At 36.2% G+C, this 22,124-nt stretch overlaps 1 protein-coding gene across 13 annotated transcripts in view; it reads right to left on the minus strand.

Moving 5' to 3' along the window:
• DISP1 (dispatched RND transporter family member 1) overlaps positions 1-22,124 on the minus strand; it is a 209,499-nt gene that overhangs the window by 54,136 nt on the left and 133,239 nt on the right. For 2 of the 13 annotated variants that reach the window (XM_059942065.1, XM_059942039.1), the window contains exon 1: positions 11,576-11,709. The exons of 9 other annotated variants lie outside the window; for them this stretch is intronic. Coding sequence is in view for 1 of the 4 variants with exons in the window: in XM_059942022.1 (XP_059798005.1) it covers positions 7,338-7,366 (29 nt within the window). In the remaining 3 variants the exon portion in view is untranslated. Of the gene's footprint in view, positions 1-7,337; positions 7,367-11,575; positions 11,710-22,124 lie in introns of those variants that run through there. 2 more of the 13 variants (XM_059942022.1, XM_059942059.1) reach the window with 2 other exon arrangements.

Below are 22,124 nucleotides of genomic sequence, written 5' to 3' on the forward strand. Positions count from 1 at the left end.
TCTGCCAATCCCGACTTCCTTTTATAATGACCATTGAGAAGGATTTTTTTTTTTTGGCCAACCCACATGGCATGCGGAATCTTAGTTCCCCGACCAGAAATTGAATCCACGGCCCCTGCAGTGGAAGCACGAAGTCTTAACCACTGGACTGCCAGGGAAGTCCCTGAGAAGGATTTTGAACTGTAGTCAACACAGTTGCTCTCTTCTTCAGTAAATCACTCCTAGGTATAAACACCTCCTATAAAACACTCAAATGATATCCCCAACACAAAGCATTGGTAGTTAAAAGTATTATCCAACTAGTGGGAAGATAAGGTAGATAAACTGGTAAGAGCCCTAAAGTGACCCAGGAGGCACAAACTCTAATCTTTTTTCCAGCACTTTCTTAACATGCCATCTCAGCAAGATCTGCTCCCTTAAGCTTCTTTTTACTGAAGGATATATCCTCCCTTTTGTTGTTAACAAAAGAAAAAGCTGTATGCAAATGTTCTGAAAACAATAAAACGTATTAATCAAAGGCCATCTAAAAAGGCACTAGAGTTTTTAAAAAGTTAATTGAAATTTAAGATGTTTATTTGTATGGTTAAGTGAAAGATAGTCTAGAAAATGTAAGAAGCAATTGCTTGATGAGATAAATTGTCATTTCTCGGAATTAGAAACTCTCATTGTACAAATACTCCACAGAAATCACAGAGGGCATAAGCTTTCTCTTGCCTCTACCCATGACTCATGTTCCCAAGCCTTCTCTTCAGACCTCAGCCAAGCTACCGGAGCTGATGCAATCTTCCAGGCTGAATGGGAAAATCAAGACCTCCTCTTGGCCCTTCCATCAGGATAGAAGGAAGACTTTTTCTAGTTTGTCGATTTGTTCTGACCATCCTAGGTTGGTTAATATCATTTCAGAGGGTCTATTTTTGGTATTTAATTCAATCAGCCCTATTGACTATAATCACAGCTGTCAGGTGGGTTACGCTAGTGAGAAGTATCTGACAAAAATCCTCAAAGTTTTTTGGGCTTCCCTGGTGGCGCAGTGGTTGAGAATCTGCCTGCTAATGCAGGGGACACGGGTTCGAGCCCTGGTCTGGGAAGATCCCACATGCCGCGGAGCGGCTGGGCCCGTGAGCCACAACTGCTGAGCCTGCGCGTCTGGAGCCTGTGCCCCGCAACGGGAGGGGCCGCGATGGTGAAAGGCCCGCGCAACGCGATGAAGAGCGGTCCCCGCACCGCGATGAACAGTGGCCCCCACTTGCCGTAACTGGAGAAAGCCCTCGCACGAACCGAAGACCCAACACAGCCAAAAATAAATAAATAAATAAAATAAATAAATAAATAAAGTAGCTATAAAATTAAAAAAAAAAAAAAAAATCCTCAAAGTTTTCAAGTGAAACTGGGCTTAAGACAGAATGCCATCAACCTGGGACACTCATCAAAGTACCCTGAACTCCTCTGTAGACTCTCCGCAACTTCATCTGTTTCCCTATCTAATTAAATCTGCTTTTCGTCAGGAAAAATAATTTTTCTTTTTCTTTGTAACAAGAATTACAACTATCATTCTCTCTTATTTTTATTGCAAATGCATCATATTGTAGTTACATAAGAGTTAAATAGATTTTTGCAGGCCAGCCAAGGGACCTAATCACCATTTATAACATTTTTTCCCCAGTGTGGTAAAATGCAGTTCAAGTGCCAAATAACTGACTTACGAATGATTTTTGGAGCACAACTTGTTTTGTAACTTGGAGATTTCTTGTAATGAAGTAGGTACAAGTGGAGAGTAAAGAATAATTTGAACTCTGACTTTGGCTTGTATTTGAAGTAAATCATATAAGCTTTCTATGATTCACTTTCTTCAATCATAAAATGGGAACTATCAAATTGACTGTATAAATAAGTTGTGGATTATAAGTAAAAAACAATAAAAAAGCAAAAGCAGACAAAAATTATTCTAAGAAATGTTTACAGATTAAGTTCAGTGGATGTATTTGTGTAAGAATTCAGGTGACCAGGAGAACAGCAAAGTTTCCATCTAAAGTCAAGAGTTGACCTTAAGGCCACACAGAGAAAGACTTTATTTCTTTAGAAATGAGACAAATGAGAAAAAAATTTGGTCTGAGCCAGAGAAAACAGGAAAAGAGATGAGAGAGTGGAAGATTCAACATCATAAAAATGAATTATTGTGATAAATGTAATGCTATGTGATTATAAATGCAGTGATAATAGTATTTATGCGGGAAGTTTAAAATAAGTTTTGGATAAAATATAATGAACAATTTTAAAAGAGCTTTGTTGAAATCACCTGTTTTCCCCAGGGCCATAACACACAGGGACTGCCAAAAGAAAGCTATTCTTGAGACACTGGCTTGAGGTGTGATGGAGCCCCATGGCCAGATATTTTAGTGTATTTCCTGTTGTTCATGAATATAGCATGCCAATATCAATACATCGGAAGCCACTAATCTCACACTTCCTATTTCACCTTTTCTATACTAGCATTTTTATGTCCTGAGTGCTTTAGCTGTTTGGGGACTGACTATAAGGCCTTTGGCCAAAGACCATCTTCTGATTACATTTTAAAATTTAAGATATTTTTCTTTGAGCCTCAGTTCTTCACATGTATAAATCAGGATGGGAATCAATGTCCACCTCATAGGATTACTATGAGAATGTAAAAATATTTTGAAAACCATAAAGGGCTATGTATTTACAATGGAATGAGAATATAAAAAAATATGGAATGATGCTTCCTAGTTCCAAAGCTGAAATTATGTTTTAAAATGGCATCAGAGATATCTGTGGCTTAGAAGAAATGGCCTGGGTGGGTCTGAATTTGAAAGTTGACTCTACGGGTTACTAATGTTGAGAACCTAGGTCAAGTTACTTACACTCTTAGAGTCTCTAAGTCTTGATTCTTCTTAGAGTTAAATTTGTTTAAAATGCAAATTGGTGCAACCTTCTAAAAGAGCAACATGGCACTACTAATCAAAATTTGAAATACCCTCATCCTTTGACTCACAATTCTACTGGGAGTTTACCCTCTGGATATATTTGAACAATGTGTAAAGATAAATGTCCGGATAAAGACGCTGACTGCACCACTGCTTGTAACAATGAAAACTGGAAACCACCTAAATTATCAATAGGGGACTTAAATTCTGTCATATCCATACCTTGGGTATTCTGCACAATGAAAAATAATGAGTTAAATCAAGATTATTGCTAGGGAAAGAAGTCCAAAGTACATCTTCATGTGTGAATAAAACGTAGCTGCAGAAGAGCCTATGTGGTATGAATCCATTTCATTAAAAAAGCGGCGAAAACACACATGTATGGTTAGTATACACACAGATAATTTCTAGAAGGACGTAAGAAAATGCTAACATGGTTTCCTGCTGGAGAGTTGGACTGGGCCATTTGGAAGGGTAGAGAAGACTTTCACATTTTACTTTCTATACTGCTTGCAACTTTTACTACAAATGTGCCACCTTCATAGTAATAAAATATTAATGAAACAACATATAAAGTTTCTAGCACAGTGACTAATAATGAACAGAAGATAATTATTATTAAAATGCAAAAACAGAAGCAAACTTATTTCACCTTAAAGGATAAACAGTCATCTCTTCACTGGATGCATTTTTAATTGTTTGTCTTCCAGTATATGTCTGCTTTCTCACAATAGCACCCTACACAATATATCAAATAATTGGATAAAGCAGGAAATCAAAAAGGATTTAAGGAGCAAGAACAGATGAACACAAACTATTCGGAAAAAGGTTTTCAACATATCTTATCTCCCAGCTTCCAAATTTTGGGAAACATAAATTATTATTTGTTGGACCAAAGCTATCTATGAACCAAAAGTATCATGACTAGTTTCATAAGCATTAAACAGAGAATACAGAGAAGAAATATAGAGTCATTTCAATCAAATGTAAAGAGAAAAGTCATCAGAGCTCATGTGATTAGAATGTTCAAACAATTACATCCTACTCTGGGCTCAGGACACTTACACCTATAAGATCAAAGGAAATAACCCTGCTTCAAAGACTAAAAGTAGTATCTCATTGAAAATGCTATCATATAATCATAGTAGGAACTGCTGGAATTATGGAAATTTTATTCATCAACATATTACATGTGAAAATATGCTAAGGACACACAATTTACCCAAAAGATGCCATCAAACTATTTAGGTGGCTCAACATCCAAAAAGCGTTATGAAAGGCTCTCAGTAGCTCCTTGCAACTGGAAGCCATAACTGTTTTTGTGGCCAGAAAACTGTCAAGTTAAAATCTAAATGTAATGTTGAAGAGAATACACAGACATGTTCCGATTACCACAGTAACCACTCAGCAAAGCCATCACCATCCTTGACAAACACAGGGCTCAGATAGCCTGAAGGAACAACATCTTCATTCGCATCGGCAGCTACCCTGGTACACCTCAGCGGTATTGCCAAACACTTTCACACACATGACCTCACCTGAGTTTATCCTCCTAATAGCCCTCAGAAAAACAGGTGTGGCAGGCATTACCGCTCTACTTTGCAAAAGAAAACTTGAGACACAGAGTCTCAGATGGTAAGGCCAGGAAGTCTGATGGTGAGGTTTTGAGGGATTTCTGCTAAACTACATTCCATAAGCTTAGATAATGTATTCCAGAATAACCCTTTGCTTCATCAGATTCATAACATCAAACTTAACAATAAATGGCAAGACTCAATCAAAAACAAGATCCCATATTGTAGCCAATCATCTTTTTCAGAAGTGATGTTCCCTATAACACAGTTTCACTAGACAAAATACAAAACACTGGTAACAGTGTTTCTCAAACATAGGGATCACTTGAGGATGTTGCTAAAATGTAGATCCTGATACAGTCCATCTGGAGTGGGACAAGAATCTTCCAACAACAAGCCCATACCATTGGTCCCTGGAACACACTTTGTGTAGCAAGGCAAAAGCACAAACTAGGTGGGGAGGCTACAAGAGAATCAGGCCTAAGTAATGGCAAAATGATGCCCAATTAAAGCAGAATGGATGCAACAAGTAGGGAAATGATACCAGTTAACAGAGAAATAAAGTCCTGTTTTTCTAATTAAGACAGAAAAGTAACAAATTTTAATAGTAGAGGTTCTAATTGATAACCAAGTTTAATTGTGGCTTATTTCAGGACTCCTAAACCGTTGTATACATAGAAATAACAACCAATCAGATTTTAATCTTTTTCATGTAATGTATATGGATTGAAGCACCTTGCCCAGTTAACTGGGGGAGACAATCTTTTTCTCTCAAGTGGTACTAGATATTGGAGATACCTGAAGTCTTTTTTTCATACCAGGTATAAAGGCAGTTTGGGAGTACCTGTATTCATTATGCACCAAACCTGTTTTAATATGAAATTGGTCCCCTAAAATTGCTTGATGCTTATCCTAAAATGATGGTCTCATTTCTTATCACTGGTACCAAGATGCCCTATTAATATTTAGTGCTATGGCAAGAGAAAAAACAGCTTCTCTAAATGCACCAGAGAAACGGACAAAGAAGTATATTTGTGGCATCTTCTATAGTGGGACTGTTAAAGCTGGAAGGTAGAAGGACATCAGCCAGGTTTTTTCTCTAGGAATATATTTCCCTTCAAAGGGCTATTAAAATGTTTTTTTTGTCATCTCACTGTGTCAGACACTTTCCTCACAATACCTCTATGAAGATTTTATTAAACCCATTATAGAGAAAACTGAGGGTCAAAAATACTACAGTGTAACTAATGCAAATCACATGATTGGGATTCAATCTTAGACCAGCATGTCTCTGAAAGTAAGGCTTTTCAACCAACCTCAAGATGCTTCTAGGGCAATGCCAAGTTCAACTAGCTTTTATAGGACCACTAGAGGCTACTGCTATAAAATTCAGTCTGAAGGTCCACGTGAAAAATATCCTCTGAATTCAATATTTCCCAAGACAGTTTTAAAAGGTACAATTCAACATTCAAGAGTATCAGAGACATATTTTACTGAATTAAAAGAAGTGCTATCTACCCATGTATCATATTATCTAAACCTGAAAAGCAAGGCGATGGATTAATCTTTGTTGTCATGTAGTATCTGGACTATTTCAAAATAATGTAATTGTGACCTGACAGCAAAATCTGTATCTTTAATCAAAGAATCAGGCCCTCTTAAGGAACTAAAAAGTATAGTCTTAAATAAAGAAATATAATCTTCTCCCCTTCTGAGATGAATTAAATTTTCTTATTTTTCTTTGAGTTCATGAACTTTCTACGATTAAACTCTCCTTCAATAAGAACACTTTAAGTATCCTCATTTAATCACCTATAAGCATTTTATCTGTTGCAAAGAATTCTACAGAAATTAAGTACTACTGCTATCATTCCCCTTAATCATAAACTGCAATAAATTAGAAGCCATTTTCTCAAAGAAACAATGTTATACATTTGAGAATCTATACCACTACACAAACATTTAATAAGAACCCACTAGGTATTACTATGCTTTGCATCACACTACGAGAAAGCAAACTGTTGCGTTCTAGGAAATCTGAAAGTAAGGGATCACTATTCTTTTACAATGAAAACTCACTGTTGCCTATTAAATTTATATTATCAAGAAGGTAGTTTCAACTTATGCTAACAAACATCATCTTTGAAAATGAAATATACCTAACATTTTTATATAACCTCTTTTAAATATGATTATACACAAGATGTATAGGTAAAGGCACCAATAAAGATAAACTATAAATGTTACATGTTTCATTTTTACAAAAACCATTCATAATATTTACAAACAGCTTAATGATACAGAAGAAAAATTAAAATTGACAGATACAGTTTTCCCCTTGCCCAGATTTACAGAACTATATTGATAGATAAGAGTTAAAAAACATTAGGAAGATATTATAGCGTATGTGCCATAGCAAATCTGAAGACCCTGAATTTGGAAAGCAGTCTTATTGCTAGATATGAATTAGGTTGTCAAGGCTGAGATTTATACTTATGGGGCGAATGATAGGAATTTCAGGGCTGTGGAAACATCAGTCTCATTTTTCTCATGTTTTATGTTTAATGTACCTTTGGTAGAAGGTCTATGTGGGAAGAGAAATGTGGGTGTAAAATAAAGTTTATCTTTTACAGTCTGGGATAAATGACAGTCAAGAACATTATCTTTTTAGCATAAACACTTATCTACCTAAATATATATTTCAAGAACACTATTACTATATTGCAGTTACTAAAGCAGTTTTCAGAGATCTCTTTTCCAAGTTCATCCACCAAAATTATCATTCCACAAAATATTCACCACTTCTCCCCACACTTACATGTGTTATATCCATAAGCATCGATACCCCTAAAAAAGAGAAAGAGAAAGTATTCTTTTATCTTTGAGTTCCTATTTCAGATGAGTTTCAATTCTATAAAGCTGCAATAATTTCTTTTAACCCTAAGTCTGAAGATTTATGTTCATTTGCATAACTAAGAATATATGAAATAAAACTAGAGACGTCTCTATAGTCAGAAATGTCGATCTCTGGTCTTTCAAAAAAAATTCTAGAAAGCCCACTAAAAAGTTGTTATTTAACTCAAGAATCAGCTGAGACATCCATTTGGACTCTGCTGCAAGTCTTGAAGGGAACACAATAAATATAACAAATATTCACAAAGTTACAAGTCTATTACAGTGGTTTCAACCCATTCTGCACACTAGAATCACTTCAGTAATATGAAAAAAAAATTACAGACACAGGGCCCTGGCCCCAGACATTATGATTTAATTCATATTGTAATGGGGTGTGGACATTAGCAGTTTTAAATGCTCCCCAGATGATTCTAATGTGCAGCTAGGGTTCAGAACGACGGATTTATACTTTATTTAATTAATGCTGATCAATTTATAAGAGCAAGCAACTGCCACTCAAAATATTCAATATTGGTTCAGAAAATATTGCTTGAAATGCAGAATATTGCTGTATATTCGAAAACATTTGGACCTGGTACTCCATGTTAGACATGTATTATAGTATTTGGATTAGCTTTACTTCTTTTGGGGTTACACTTGACGTTATAAGGGTGGGGACAAGGGTGCGGGGAAGAGAAATCCTTAATAAGACATTAGTTTGAGAGACAACAGTGTGGAATTCATGTGGAACAATGTTGTGGAAACACAAAACAACTTGTCACACAGTCTCAAGTACTTACAGATCATTTGGATAGAGTTTAGGGTATAGCCAATTGGACTAACAAGTTTATTTAACCCTCAAGAAAAAATATCTCCCCAACCCCTGGTCAGTCTCCAATATGAAGTCCCAAGCCTCTCTATTAAAGGAGCATGTTCCCTGAAGTTTTGTGCCAAAAAAAGAAAGAAAGAAAGAGAGAGAGCAAGAAGGAAGGAAAGAAGGAAGGAAGGAAGGAAGGAAAAAAAAGAAAAAGAAAAGGAAAAAGAAAAGAAAAAATACTTCTGATTGCATTTTAAGCATTTTAAACGTTTCAATTCTAGAGTCAGACAACCTCCAGACACCAGGCCTCCTATCTAGCCTCACAACCTAGTAAAAAAAGAATTAATCACAAGATGCTTTGGTAATAAACAAGACCCCCAAGATGTGACAGGTTTATCTTTAGGCCATAAGATTTCATCTGAAATTATTTTGCCTCAACTAAAATCACAAAACATTGAGCAATCTATCTGTATCACTATAGCTCTTCCCCAGTAGAAACAGGATCATATGACTGAGTTTAACTCATGTTGTTGAACAGATCACAAGCCTGTCTAAGACACCATGAATGTTTAATATTTTACACATCTCAAAAATCTCAAAATTTAGCAGCTCAAAGGAAAAAACCATCACCGAGATAAATCAAAATAAGAAAATTCTACATGCACATATTGTGAGGCAAAAGAATGTGAAGGGATTTTTAAAAAACGTCTTCCATAAAGACAAAAACTGAGATCAATCACCATAAAGCACTTGAAAGTTGTTTGATTTAGATGGTAACCTGTTGTTTCTTCATATTACACTTAGAATTATCTAAGCTTTTCCCACCAATGCTAAGTATGACACCAGGCTCCACTCCCTGCTGTTTTGTGAAGTTTGAGAAGTAGCAAATCAAATTTCCTAGAGCAGCTCCCCAAATGCGTTCTTCCCTGCAGAGTCCAGCAAATCAAGTCTCAGGGGTATCCTTCAGTCTTCTGAGCAACTTGGGAAACATATCTCAAGGTATTTGTATGAGACAATTGAAGACATCCTTTTACTTAAAGGACGCTGAGATTTACTTTCAGCTTAGAAAAACATCAAATATTTGAATTGGATCAGCAAAGTAACTCTTAGCAAGAGTCTGGGTACACCTTTCATAAATCTTTTTCTATTCCTTAAATTATCATTATAAATGCTTGTGCATTCTGCTGTTTGCTTTCTTGCATACATTAGGTGAACTGAAATTCCATCTACATTGTTCAAGTGGGATTCTTGTTTGCTCACAAAGGTAATTAAGTTGTATTTTTCAGTTAAATAGGTGAATGTCTTTATTTAGACAGCATATAATAAGCACCTACTGTGTTCCTTGTGAATAGTTTTCTTCGAATCTAATATGCGAGCCTGAAATAAGTGAGCCTGTTGAATACTGATTAAAATGATAAAAGAATAGAAATTAAGAGAGAGAGACCAAAGAGCCACCCTCTTCCCCAAGTCTTGCTTTTCTCATATATTTAGTTGCTTTGTTCTATATTTTTTCCAAAAGGCTGAGAAGTTAAGCAGTTCATTTGTCTTGATCCTAAACACCGTTTTATTTCCCGTTAGGATGTGATCAGGAATTGTAATTTTTGAAAAATCGGAAATGTTCATACAGTCAGTGTGTCAAGGCTGTCAATCAATCACCCATACTGAGCTATGAGAGAGTTCTAAGAGTTGAACTGTTGAGGGTGCTCTGATCCAATCCCAGAAATGAAAGCAGTTAGAATGAAAGGTAAAGAATTGGTACACAGCAGACACTGAAAAGCAGATTTCCCCAGTTGCCAAAAAAGCATTGAGTGGTTCAATACAAACTAAAAAGACAACTGGGATTAGATTAAAATGTTGAATGAAACCATTTTATAATATATATCATTTCCCAGACTGAGGCAAGGTTACATGTATTTACTAAACTGCTTTGTAGGTCATTCATTTCAGACATTACATATTTTTTCATAATCAGTGCAAATAGTTCATGCTCACAACTCTATATTTCACGTCTAAGATGTAAGCTATATGAAGCATGGAAGATACATAAAAAATACTCTGCCTTGCCTCTGTATACTAAAACAAAAATTGACAAATGAAGTATAATCATCCAATAAAATATTCCAATATTTAAGATTTGGCAAAGAAAGCATCCTAAGATAGTTTATTAAGAGATATAATTTTTAAAAATAATGCCAAGACTATTTAACATTTTAAAAAGTAGAAATATGTCAGCAGACATTAAAACCATGGGAAGTAGTAAAGCCACTACCAGTGGAACACTCTAGAGTTTATTTACATAGTTTAGTGACTTCCCAGCCATCAAAGGGAATTGGAGTTTTCTTAAATTATAAATTATCATCTAAAATAACCCTCTTGTGGGTAAAAAGTACATATTCATTCTTTTCCTTTCAACAGGAATACCTGTTAAAGAAAATTTTAGCAAATTGTAAAGTATGCTCTCTATTTCTTGCATTATCCCTGAAGAAAGTCATTTATGGTCAGTCAATGATTTGCATGAAATACCTCAGTTTTTGCCAAATTTTTATCCACTTGGTTTTAAAAAATTTTACATTTTACTACAAAACATACAAATATTTCACAAGTTAAACTAGTTTGAAATTTTCTACTAGTCACGTATAAATTATCCATTCTAATTTTAAGCAAAAGTAAATATGGCAAATGCATTCTGATTTCTACTTTATGTAGTAAATCCAATTATAATGTAGTTATCATTGCCACCATTAAAATGAATACAATGCACAAAACGTTTAATCACCTCAAAAACAACTTGAGGGTGTATAGCGAGATGTGTATTTAAAATGAACATTGATAAAAATTAAACTTGCTGTGGAAGTTTGGCTCGCAAGTGTATATCTTCATGCAACTTCTCTTTTTATAAGTTGGAAGATGTTAATATTTTACTATTTTCTTACAATATTTAATTCACAAAAGCGGTTAAAGTGATTGCTACAATTCTACATCTATTTTTCTACCAACTGGCAATGAGAGAAGCACATATTTCCCAACTTCTGATCTAGATAGTGGTTAAAGAAGAATCTCAAATCGTGAAACAGCTAAACAACTTGAAATCTAACTTCATAAAACTTCATAAAAATAGCACATTTGAATAAACCTTAAGAAACAACTTACCTTACTGTGCTAGACTATCATTCAAAAAAACTTCGTAAGATTTTAATGCATTCAGATGCCGTTCAAAGCTTACACTGAAAAAAAACTGTGAGCTGGAATTTTAAATTCGATCCAAGAAGCACACAGCAAAGTTCAGTTTTTAAATAAATTCTCCCCAAATAACACATTCACAGAAGCATGAGTAAATGTATTACCTTTATGTTAAAAGAAGAAACGTCCCTGGTTTAGTTTGGTCTGCAAATGATTGCAGTAGCCACAGCCGAAACTGGCCGCAGGAACAGAGCACACAGAGAGCGACCAGGGAGTCTCAGGGGTAGTTCCTCGGAGCGGTGGGACAGACGGAATGACAAGCACATGCAGATTGCTTTGAATTAAGCATGTTCGTTCGGGGCTGGAACTTTCCGTGTTTGCTCTCCTATAGGACAGGAGAGTTTTTCTCCTACTTAACCCCTGGGGGCAAGGTCTCAATAATGGTAACAGCTGGCATACAGAGGGGCTTGATCTGAGCACAAGGTCAGCAAGCCAGGATATGAAGGTGACATGTAATTTCTAGCCTTTTCCTGCTTCTACAGGGAAATTGCACGAAGGACTGTTTTTAGTTATAACTTCCTTTGATCTTTTGGATTTAAAGTTACTTAGTAGATTAAAGCCATGCTAGCTGATATTATTTGCTTGCTTAGGCTAACTTAAGTGTTACAGATTCAGTTTTCTGACACATAGGGCTACTGCATTTAAACTAACACAAATAAACACCAATCCGTGTTTATTTCCAAGTTCCGAGGATTCTTGTGTTCTTTCACAAATGGCTCTTGAGAGTCTGCTTTTAAGGCAGAAAGTTCATAATTTTTAAAAGAAGCAGAGTCTTCTCTATTAAAAAGGAAAGTATTATTTAAAGCAGTTGTAAGTGTTTCTCTTCAATTTTCCTAAACAAAAACAGTTTGTTATGTGAATTTGACACTGCTTTTTTATAAATTTGTGGTCCTATTGATGCCAGTATTTAAAATTTCACAGCCACAACAACATAAAAACCTTACAAAAACCTGCAAACAAATGCTTTAAATTTACACATGACATCCATTGGCAAATACGTGATAATTTACTGCATCCATGAAATCTAACTTTTCATGACTTCTCTAATAAAAACATATAAACAACTCTTTTAACAGGCTGTACTGATAGTAATTTCAAAATTAAAGAAGATAACACGAGTGATCAAAGAAAAATTAGGTAAAATTGGGCTTCATCAAAATAAAAAACTTATGTACATCAAAAAACATCATCAAGAAAGTGAAAAGAAAACCTACAGAATGGGAGAAAATATTTGCAAACCACATAACTGAAAGGCTAGTAACCATAAAATATAAAAAACTTACAAATCAGCAATAAAAAGACAATCTAATTTAAAAATAGGCAAAGTTTTGGAATAGAGATTTTTCTAAAGAAAATATCCAAATGGCTAATACGCACATAAAAAAGATGTTCAACATCACTAGTTATTAAGGAGTGCAAATTAAAACCACAATGAAAGACTACTTGACATCCACTAGGATAGCTATAATCAAAAGAAGAAAGAGGAAGGAAGGGAGGGAGGGAACAAATGTTGGCAAGGATATGGAAGAACTGGAACATCATACACTGCTAGTGGGAACGTAAAATGGTATAGCCACTGTGGAAAATGGTCCAGCGGTCCCTCAGAAAATTAAACATAGAGTTACCATATGACACAGCAATTTCACTCCAGGTACACTTGATCCTCATTATTTGTGGATTCCGTATTTGCATATTTGCCTACATGTTAAAATTTGTGATCCCAAAATAATCCTCACGGTGTTTCTCAGTCCTTTAGACATCTACATACACAGAGTAGGGGAAAATTTGAGTCTTCCAACAAACATGTTCCCAGGTGAGGTTGAACAAGGTGACACACTGCCTTCTTGTTTCAGTTCTCACACTGAAAACAAGTGTTCCTTTTGCAGTCTATTTTGGTGCCATGTTTTTCACATTTTTGTGCTTTTGTTGGCAATTTCACTGTTTAAAATGGCCCTAAAGTGTCATGTGCTGTGCTGTCTAGTGTTCCCAAGCTCAAGAAGGCTGTGATGTTCCTTACAGAGAAAATACATGTGTTAGATAAGTTTACTTAGGCATGAGTTAATGGTGCTGTTGGATGTGAGTTCAATGTTAATGAATCAACAGCATATATTAGATAAGGTATCTTTAAACAGAAACACACACAAAGCAAGGTCATGTATTGACTGTATGTCAAAAATGTGACCAGAGTCTTGAAGGAACCTAACCCTGTATTTCCCTGCAGAGCAATGACTCAGTATTCACTAATTCAGTGTTTGCAGAGACTTTAAAGAATGTAACTACTGCAAATGAGGGGAATCAACTGTATATATACCCAAGAGAATTGAAAACGTATGTTCATAAAAATCTTGTAACGGATGTTCATAGCAGCATTATTCACAACCAAGGAATCAACTCAAATGTCCATCAAATGATGCATGGATGAGCAAAATGTGGTACACACATACAATGGAATATTATCCAGCTATAAGAAGGAATAAAGCACTGATACATGTTACAACATGGATGGACCTTGAAAACACTATGCTAAGTGAAAGCCAGACACAAAAGGTCACATACTGTATGATTCCATTTACATGAAATATCCAGAATAGTCAAATCCATAGAGATAGAAAGTAGATTAGTGGATGCCAGGGGTTGGGGGATGGAGACAGAGGACAGGGAGTGACTGCTAATAGATTTGGAGTTTCTTTTGGGGTGATAAAAATGTTCTAGAATTAGATAGTGATCATGGTTGCATAGCTTTGTGAATACAGTAAAACCCACTGAACTGTACACTTTAAAATGGTGCATTTTATGGTATGTGGATTCTATCTTGATAGGAAAATAAGGAAGGTATAATATTCTAGCCATTAGCCCAATGGTTCTCAAATTTGAGTGTGCATCAGAATCTCCTAGAAGGTTTGGGAGGAGTCAGATTGCTGTGTCTCATCCGCAAAGATTCTGATTCTGAGGTCTGGGATGGGGCCGGAGAATTTGCTTTTCTGCATGTCCCCAGGTAATGCTGACTCTGCTGGTCTGAAACCCACATTTTGAGAACCAGTGTATTAAAGACAGTGTATGAACTTCTAGAGGGTAGGAAAGGTAACTTTCATCTCTGTATCTTCTAAATTTACCTAGAAAAGAGCCAGTCTTGGGGATGAAAAAGACAGGGAGGGAGGGAGGGAAAAGGAGAAGTATTTACTCAAGTAAATATATTGAAAGAGTCAGTCCCTGAAATCTTAGGGTATGCTGGTTTCATGCCATATGTATGCCAAATGCTGTAGTACCTAAAAATCCCCCAAAAGGAATTACAGAATTTAAATGAAAATGAAGGTATTTTTAACATTCTTTGATCATCTGAATAGTACTTTGGTTTAGTTTATTAAAACAGCTAATCCCATTTCATTGTGCGTGTTACTGCAAGAGATGTAAACAAAGGTTCTAGAGTTGTGGATCCCATAAATTATTTCAAGAAACCTCTTAAATTAGTTAAGATGTCACAGAAACCAAAGGCCTGAACTCAACTCATAAACATGTAAATTCTTATTTCCATTTTTAGCAAAGGTACTGATTTGTACATTTAATCACTTATTTAAAAATGGGTCTATGTTAAAATACAATTACAATGCAATTTAAAGTACACTTCTGGTATCGTCACATGGAATCCATTATTATTCTGTAGATAATAATCAGGATTATTTCCAATCTCTTCGTATGTTTCTCAACATATTAAAGTGAAAAAGGAAATGCTAATAACCTTACAAAGTTTTAAGGTTCTCTGAAAACAGTATCCCTTTTTTTCTTGGATCACATTACTTAGGTATCTTTCTTCATTACTAGGAACACGGAAAGGTTACAGGAGAGGGACAGAGAGACAAGAGCTGGCCAGAGAGGCACAACAGTTAGTACTTTTTAAAACGTGAAAAAAACACCTGCTGGTTCATTATGTCTCAATTTTTTTTTTTTTTAATTTTATTTATTTATTTATTTTTGGCTGTGTTGGGTCTTCGTTTCTGTGCGAGGGCTTTCTCTAGTTGCGGCAAGTGGGGGCCACTCTTCATCACGGTGCGCGGGCCTCTCACTATCGTGGCCTCTCTTGTTGTGGAGCACAGGCTCCAGACACGCAAGCTCAGTAATTGTGGCTCACGGGCCCAGCTGCTCCGCGGCATGTGGGATCCTCCCAGACCAGGGCTCGAACCCGTGTCCCCCGCATTAGCAGGCAGATTCTCAACCACTGCGCCACCAGGGAAGCCCCCTGCTGGTTCATTAAACTCTTTCACATCTGAACTCAGTCCAAAATGTGATTCTAGATGTTGTTATATTTATTGACATTTAGAAGTCCCATCTATTAATCTTCGTGTGTGTGTGAGTTAAATGTCAAAACAGTTACGAATGAATAAACCGTGGTCTAAGGTAGATGGTAGAGTTCTGCTTCAGCAAGATTTTTACTTCAGTAGGGTCAAGTCAATAGCTTTGTCATTCGAAAGTACAAGTTCAGAAAAGTAATGACAGGAAAGTTCTTCAGATAATATTCTACACTGTGTTTTAGTGTTTCTAGAGTACAGATTGTTAGGTACGCGCTTAAGACTTCAGCCCAGAACATTATTATGTTGCTCAAGTCAGAGCCAGAACTGGGAAATCAGTGGAGTCCTAAAGTGCAGTCTCAGCTCTGCCACTCACTAGCTCTGTAACCTTGAACTAGTCACTTAATCCAGAAGTTCGGGCCTCCTACTTACAAAGTCCATACATTTGATGAAATAATCTCACAGGTCCCTCTCGACTCTGATTTCAGTTTTTATGAATTTGGATACCACTCAAATGGATAAAACGAATCCCAGTTTTACTATTCAAATTTGGGTTAAGAAAAAAACTATACACTCAAAGTTGAGTCAGCGAGTTTGGAGCAAAGACCATAATGCAAGCAAACTGGAGCAGAAACAAAATAACTGTGATGCTAAAATTCCTTTCCATCAAGGTGGAAATATGTGCGTCAGTCTTACATATTCCTCTCACCTGAATTTACATTTTAAAATCTTATCACTTCTTTTAAAATCTCATTTCCTGTTGAAAACTCCACCTCCAAAAGCTACAATTCTTACAAATGAAAATGTTATCACCTTGCTTATCTTCCACAGTCTGACAGCTAAAGAATCTGCTCTTCACCCTCATAGTAACCTCCAGCCCTGGAGTCCTTAACCGTATCCTCTTCTAGTTTTCCTTGCTTTGCACTTTCTTCATACAGATCTGATAGTCAGCATTTATTTACTTTACAAGCCTTTTACTGTGCCAGCCTTTCAAAGGTCTCCCCTAAACTTGCTCTCCCACTCTTTTTTTTTTCCTCCAAGGTTTGCGAATGTTACTGAAAAATGTCACCAGAGAGGGAAGCGGAGACCTAAACCAAATGCAGACTCTCACCTCTGGAGGGTTCTCCGAGCTACTGAGATTCGTCTCATCTATCACAGATTCTTCACTGAAATCCCCACAGGGACTGCTGGAAATCTTTCCCATGCTCCCCACCTCAACCCTCTCTGTGAAAAATGCTATCTATTTTATGAAAAAAGAATGAAACTCTTTGACCACGAGTGCCTGCAAATATTACCATCTCTACCCCAAACTTTTTCTGGAACTCATCCCTTATCTCTCACAATGTCCATGCCTCTTTCCTAAATTAACTACTTACACACTAGGTCTGTGCTACCCAATAAGGTAGCCACTAGCCACATGGGACTACTTATATTTAAAGTAATTAAAATTAAATGCAGTTAAAATTTTGCACTCAGGTTGCACTAGCCGCATTTCAATTGCTCAACAGCTACATGTGGCTTGTGGCTACTGCACTGGACAGAGCAAAGAGAAAACTTTGCCCATCACTGCAAAGTTTCATCGGACAGCGCTCCCCTAGATCTACATGCTCCAAATCACTGCCATGTTTCTTTAGCCTGTCTCACTTGCCCTCCCCAAGTCCATCTACAACTCTTCCTCTTTGCTAGCTCCTTCATTATTTCCTTAGAAAAAATGTTTCCTTTTCCCCCAGTCTGAACAAGTAATCCTTCTCTTGGCCTGCTAGTGTTCAGGTCTACTTTTTCCTTTCCTTTCACTGCCAGGCAATACTCAAGCCTCACCTCCTCTCATTCCTTAACCTCTAACAATCTTACTCACCATCTAATACAACTGTTCCTTCAAAAGCAAAATTCAGTGGTCCTTTCTCAATACTCATTTTCTTTTTTTTTTTTTTAATATTTATTTATTATTTATTTTATTTATTTATTTTGGCTCCACCAGGTTTTAGTTGCAGCACACGGGATCTTCGTTGTGGCATGCGGGATCTTTTAGTTGCAGCATGTGGGCTTCTTAGTTGTGGCATGAGGGATCTAGTTCCCTTGCCAGGGATCGAACCTGGGCCCCCTGCACTGGGAGCACAGAGTCTTACCCACTGGACCACCAGGGAAGTCCCAATGTTCATTTTCTTTACATTTCTTCATTTCCCATCCCCACTGGCAATCTCTTTTCTCCTTGCTCAGTTTCCATTATTCTAACACTCTCTACCTCTTTAACCTCTATCCCATTTTCTTGGCAGATCCTCTGAATTCTCTTATTCTAAATCTTAGGCAATGTCCAAGGCTCTGTCCTTTGTCCTTTCTGCTCTATACTTGCTGCCTATGTCATCACATTCAACCTTTTTTCTAAGTTCCACTTTTGCCACTTTTGCTTTCTAAGGACATTTCAATATATATGTCCTGCCAGCACCTCAAACTCAATCAAGTACAATACAAACTATCTTATCATGTTCAAACAACTTCTTGATTTTCCTATTTCTATTTACACAGTCACTTAAGCCCCCAAATTTTAACTTAAAATATTTATTTATTGAACACCTGATCTGCACCTTTGACCTTTACACCACCATGTACCCTTATTTATTTGTTCTCAAGACCTAGCCATTGTTACATAAACCCTCCCTTCCTTTCCATTCCCTATCCCACTTTCTATGTACTATTCCCTGGAATTACTGCAATAGCCTACTAGATGTGACCTAATCTATGGTCCCCTAAAATTCCAATCTAAGCAACACAGAGCTTCCAGATTCATCATCATAACAGATAGATCTGACCAAGCTGCTCCTCAGTCCAGAAAACACTAATGGTTCCTCCATGCCACTAAGTAAAGTTTAAACATCTTACTTAGCCGGCACGCAAGACCCTCCAATATCTGGGCCCTTTCCCTTCCTACTCAGTCCCTTTGCCAAACAGAATTTGCTTTACTCCAAACAAGCTTGCACACAACCCCTCAGGGCTTATGCTCTTCCTTCCACTTGCAATGGTCTTTGTTCACATTTCCAGCTGCCATCATCCCATCCATTCTTTACAACACATGACAAACAGCGTATCTTCCATGAAGCCTTCTCTGATTGCCTAAGCCAGGAATTCTTTCATCCTTTCCTAAGTTATTGACCCTGAGAGCTCTCTTATGGCACTTAGTAGGTGTTAATTTTTTTTATCATGGTCATTTGTATACCTCTCTTACCCTCTTAATCTACACCTAACAGCACAAGCTCTTTTATTATCATTTTTATATCCCTTAGGAAGATCTAGTACCTGGTAGGTACTTGACAGATACTTACTGAAAAAATGATTTTTTACAATTTGTTACTATTACCTAAACCTTTTATTAAACAGAATAAATGTAGTTTTGGAATGTAGTCTGCAAAATAAAATTCAATACACAAAATCCTATTTTCCTGCTGATTTAAATGGGCCCTAAGTACCATTTCCACTATGGTTGTAGGAAAGAAACAACAGCCAAGATTCAATATATTTTAAGTATGACTGCAATATGTTGTACTTTTCTCTGCTTTTATTTTTAAAAATTTATTATTTATTTATTTGTTTATTTTTGGCTGTGTCGGGTCTTAGCTGCGGCACACAGGGTCTTCGTTGCAGGCCCTCTAGTTGTGGTACATGGGCTTTCTCTCTCTAGTTGTGGCACGACGGCTCCAGGGCGCGTGGGCTCTGTAGTTTGTGGCGTGCAGGCTCCAGTTGAGGCGCGCGAGCTCAGTAGCTGTGGCATGTGGGCTTAGTTGCCCCACGGCATGTGGGATCTTAGATCCCTGACCAGGGATGGAACCCACATCCCCTGCACTGGAAGGTGGATTCTTTACCACTGGACCACCAGGGAAGTCCCTTTTCTCTGTTTTTAAATTCTGAATATTAAATTTCTGCAGAATACTAAGAGATGTCAGTAATTGGCTTTTCACCCTTTTCTCCAAACCAGTAGAGGTCACTCCAGAAACTAATATGCCAGCTTCTTCCTGGGCAGTTTTTTAAATTTCTTTTTGTTTTGTTTCTAAGGTAGAATTTTCCTTGGCATGAGCAAAAATATTTTTAAGCAACGAAATTAAATTAGTTTTTCCCCACAGTGAGCCATTCAATTTAATAGACAATAGACTTTCTGTTTAATTGCCAATTGATCTTATTGTAGCAAATATGATTTCTGTGATAACATGCCTTGTAAACAAGTGAATCTGGGAAATCTTAATTTTTATTCATTACCTCCTTTGCTTGGTTTGATTAAAAACTAGGTAACCATATGCATTTTTTCAATAATCCCAAAAGCATTTTGGTCATCCAGAATGAAATTCACTTATCACTACCAAAAATTTTAATGAAGATCAGAAGTTGGGATATATATTTTAAGCAAAAAGCACAGAGGTTAGTAACTTTCAGAGAAAAAGTAGTCTCTTTTCTGTGAAGGAAAAAAGTCTTACTGTGCAATACAAAGCAACAGGCAAAAATTTCAGCTCTCCTGACCTAACAAAAAAATTGCTACTAAAAAGAACTTTTTAAATGTGAAAAATAACTCAAGCAAGTTAGTTTATTATAGGTTTCACGCTGGTATTCTGGTGAACATCTTGTCTTGACATGAGCAGCGTAAACAGCACGCTGCGCGAGAGCCTTTCTCCCACACAAAGTATGAAGAATGTTTTATATTTCAGAGGAGGAGAGGAGGCTCAGATTTGATAGTTTTATATCAAAAACAAGCTGGATCATTTCAGCCATAACAAAATAACTAGACTATAGATCATCTAAGAATATAATCTCGTGACACATGATGATTTAAAAGCAAAGCACAGTGCAGCCATGGGCTCTGGAGAGGTTCCAAAATATTTTTGGTGTGCAGTATAGGATTTCAAAGTAAGATATTTTACTTTTACAGTAGATGCTCCTAGCATGAAATATACTCCTAGAATGAAGACTAGTGTGTCTCAACTCTCATCTAATTAGAACATTATTTTAATGGTTTCAGCTGCATTGTTACCAAACCTTAAATGAATCTAAATGAATGTGGTATCACAGCATATGTTAAGAAGGATTATGACCAATAAATTGAAACTTTCTGTAAGTTAGACTTCTAATATTTATGGAGAAAGTTACACTTACTATACTTATGTCATGAAATAAAAATACATGCAAGTTAATTTTCCAAAAGTCAGACTTTATAGGAAAATATGTGCCACTTGCATACAAACACCTGTCGTCACTGCTAAAGGCTTAGGTTAAGTAACACTATGACACATCACACTCTCTGATATAAAATGAGGTTGTATGGATGAAAGTAAATGAAAATTCTAATTCTATTTTATTTATTTATACTTTTTATAACATGTGGTAATATTAAGTTTGGCAAGGAAAGAACCTTAAACTACCCGAACTCTAAGACTGAAGACGTTTATTAGGGTTAGATATTTCATAAAAGTGGCGGGAGTTGCTTTATATGTTGAAAACACACTCATTAGTTATTCAAAAGTTCAAGCAGTTCAAAATTATGAAACTCGTGCTATGTCTGGCTACATATTTCATATGTTTATATGAAATAAAATTTTGTGAGATGGCTGTAAATAGATAAGAAATAATGCAGTAACAAACGGGAAGGGAGTAAGGATATTTATTTCTATCAGAATATAAGAATATGAGATATATACTAGAAGACTAAAGTATCCCAACATGGCAGTGTTGTCAGACTCAAAATATAGGCCTGGCTGAAAGAATACATTTATAAATGGGGTGCATTAGAAACTAGGATTAGTAACTATGGACAGTAAAGGTTATCTTTTTTTTCCACATTATCTTTTATTTTTGATGTCTAGTGTTAGTAACATGTATAACATCTACAGTGTTTTGTATCACATAAGAAAATATTGATGTAAGTACTGACAGATAATTCACCCTGTAAACAGACAATGCAAACTCTCAGTATCAATAAATACAGTACCGTACTTAAAATGTATTTTCTCTTTCTTATGATTTTTCTTAATAACATTTTCTTTTCTCTAGCTTACTTTATTGTAAGAATATGTATATAGCACAAACAACATACAAAATAAGTGTTAATTGACTTTTTATATTATCAGTAAGCCTTCCGGTAAACAGTAGGCTTAACGGTAGTTAAGTTTGGAGGAAGTCAAAAGTCAGACATGGATTCTCAACTGCACAGGGAGTTGGGGCTCTTAATCCCCATGTTGTTCAAGGGTCAACTGTAATTCTCTTCATACATTATTGGATTTAATTCGCTAATAATTTGTTGAGGTTTTTTTTTCACCTATGTTAACAAGAGATATTGGTCTGTAGGTTTCTTTTTGTAATTCTTTGTCTGGTTTTGGTATTAGAATACTGCTTG

This window comes from Balaenoptera ricei, chromosome 1, assembly GCF_028023285.1.
Source record: "Balaenoptera ricei isolate mBalRic1 chromosome 1, mBalRic1.hap2, whole genome shotgun sequence".
Classification (NCBI taxonomy): Eukaryota; Metazoa; Chordata; class Mammalia; order Artiodactyla; family Balaenopteridae; genus Balaenoptera; species Balaenoptera ricei.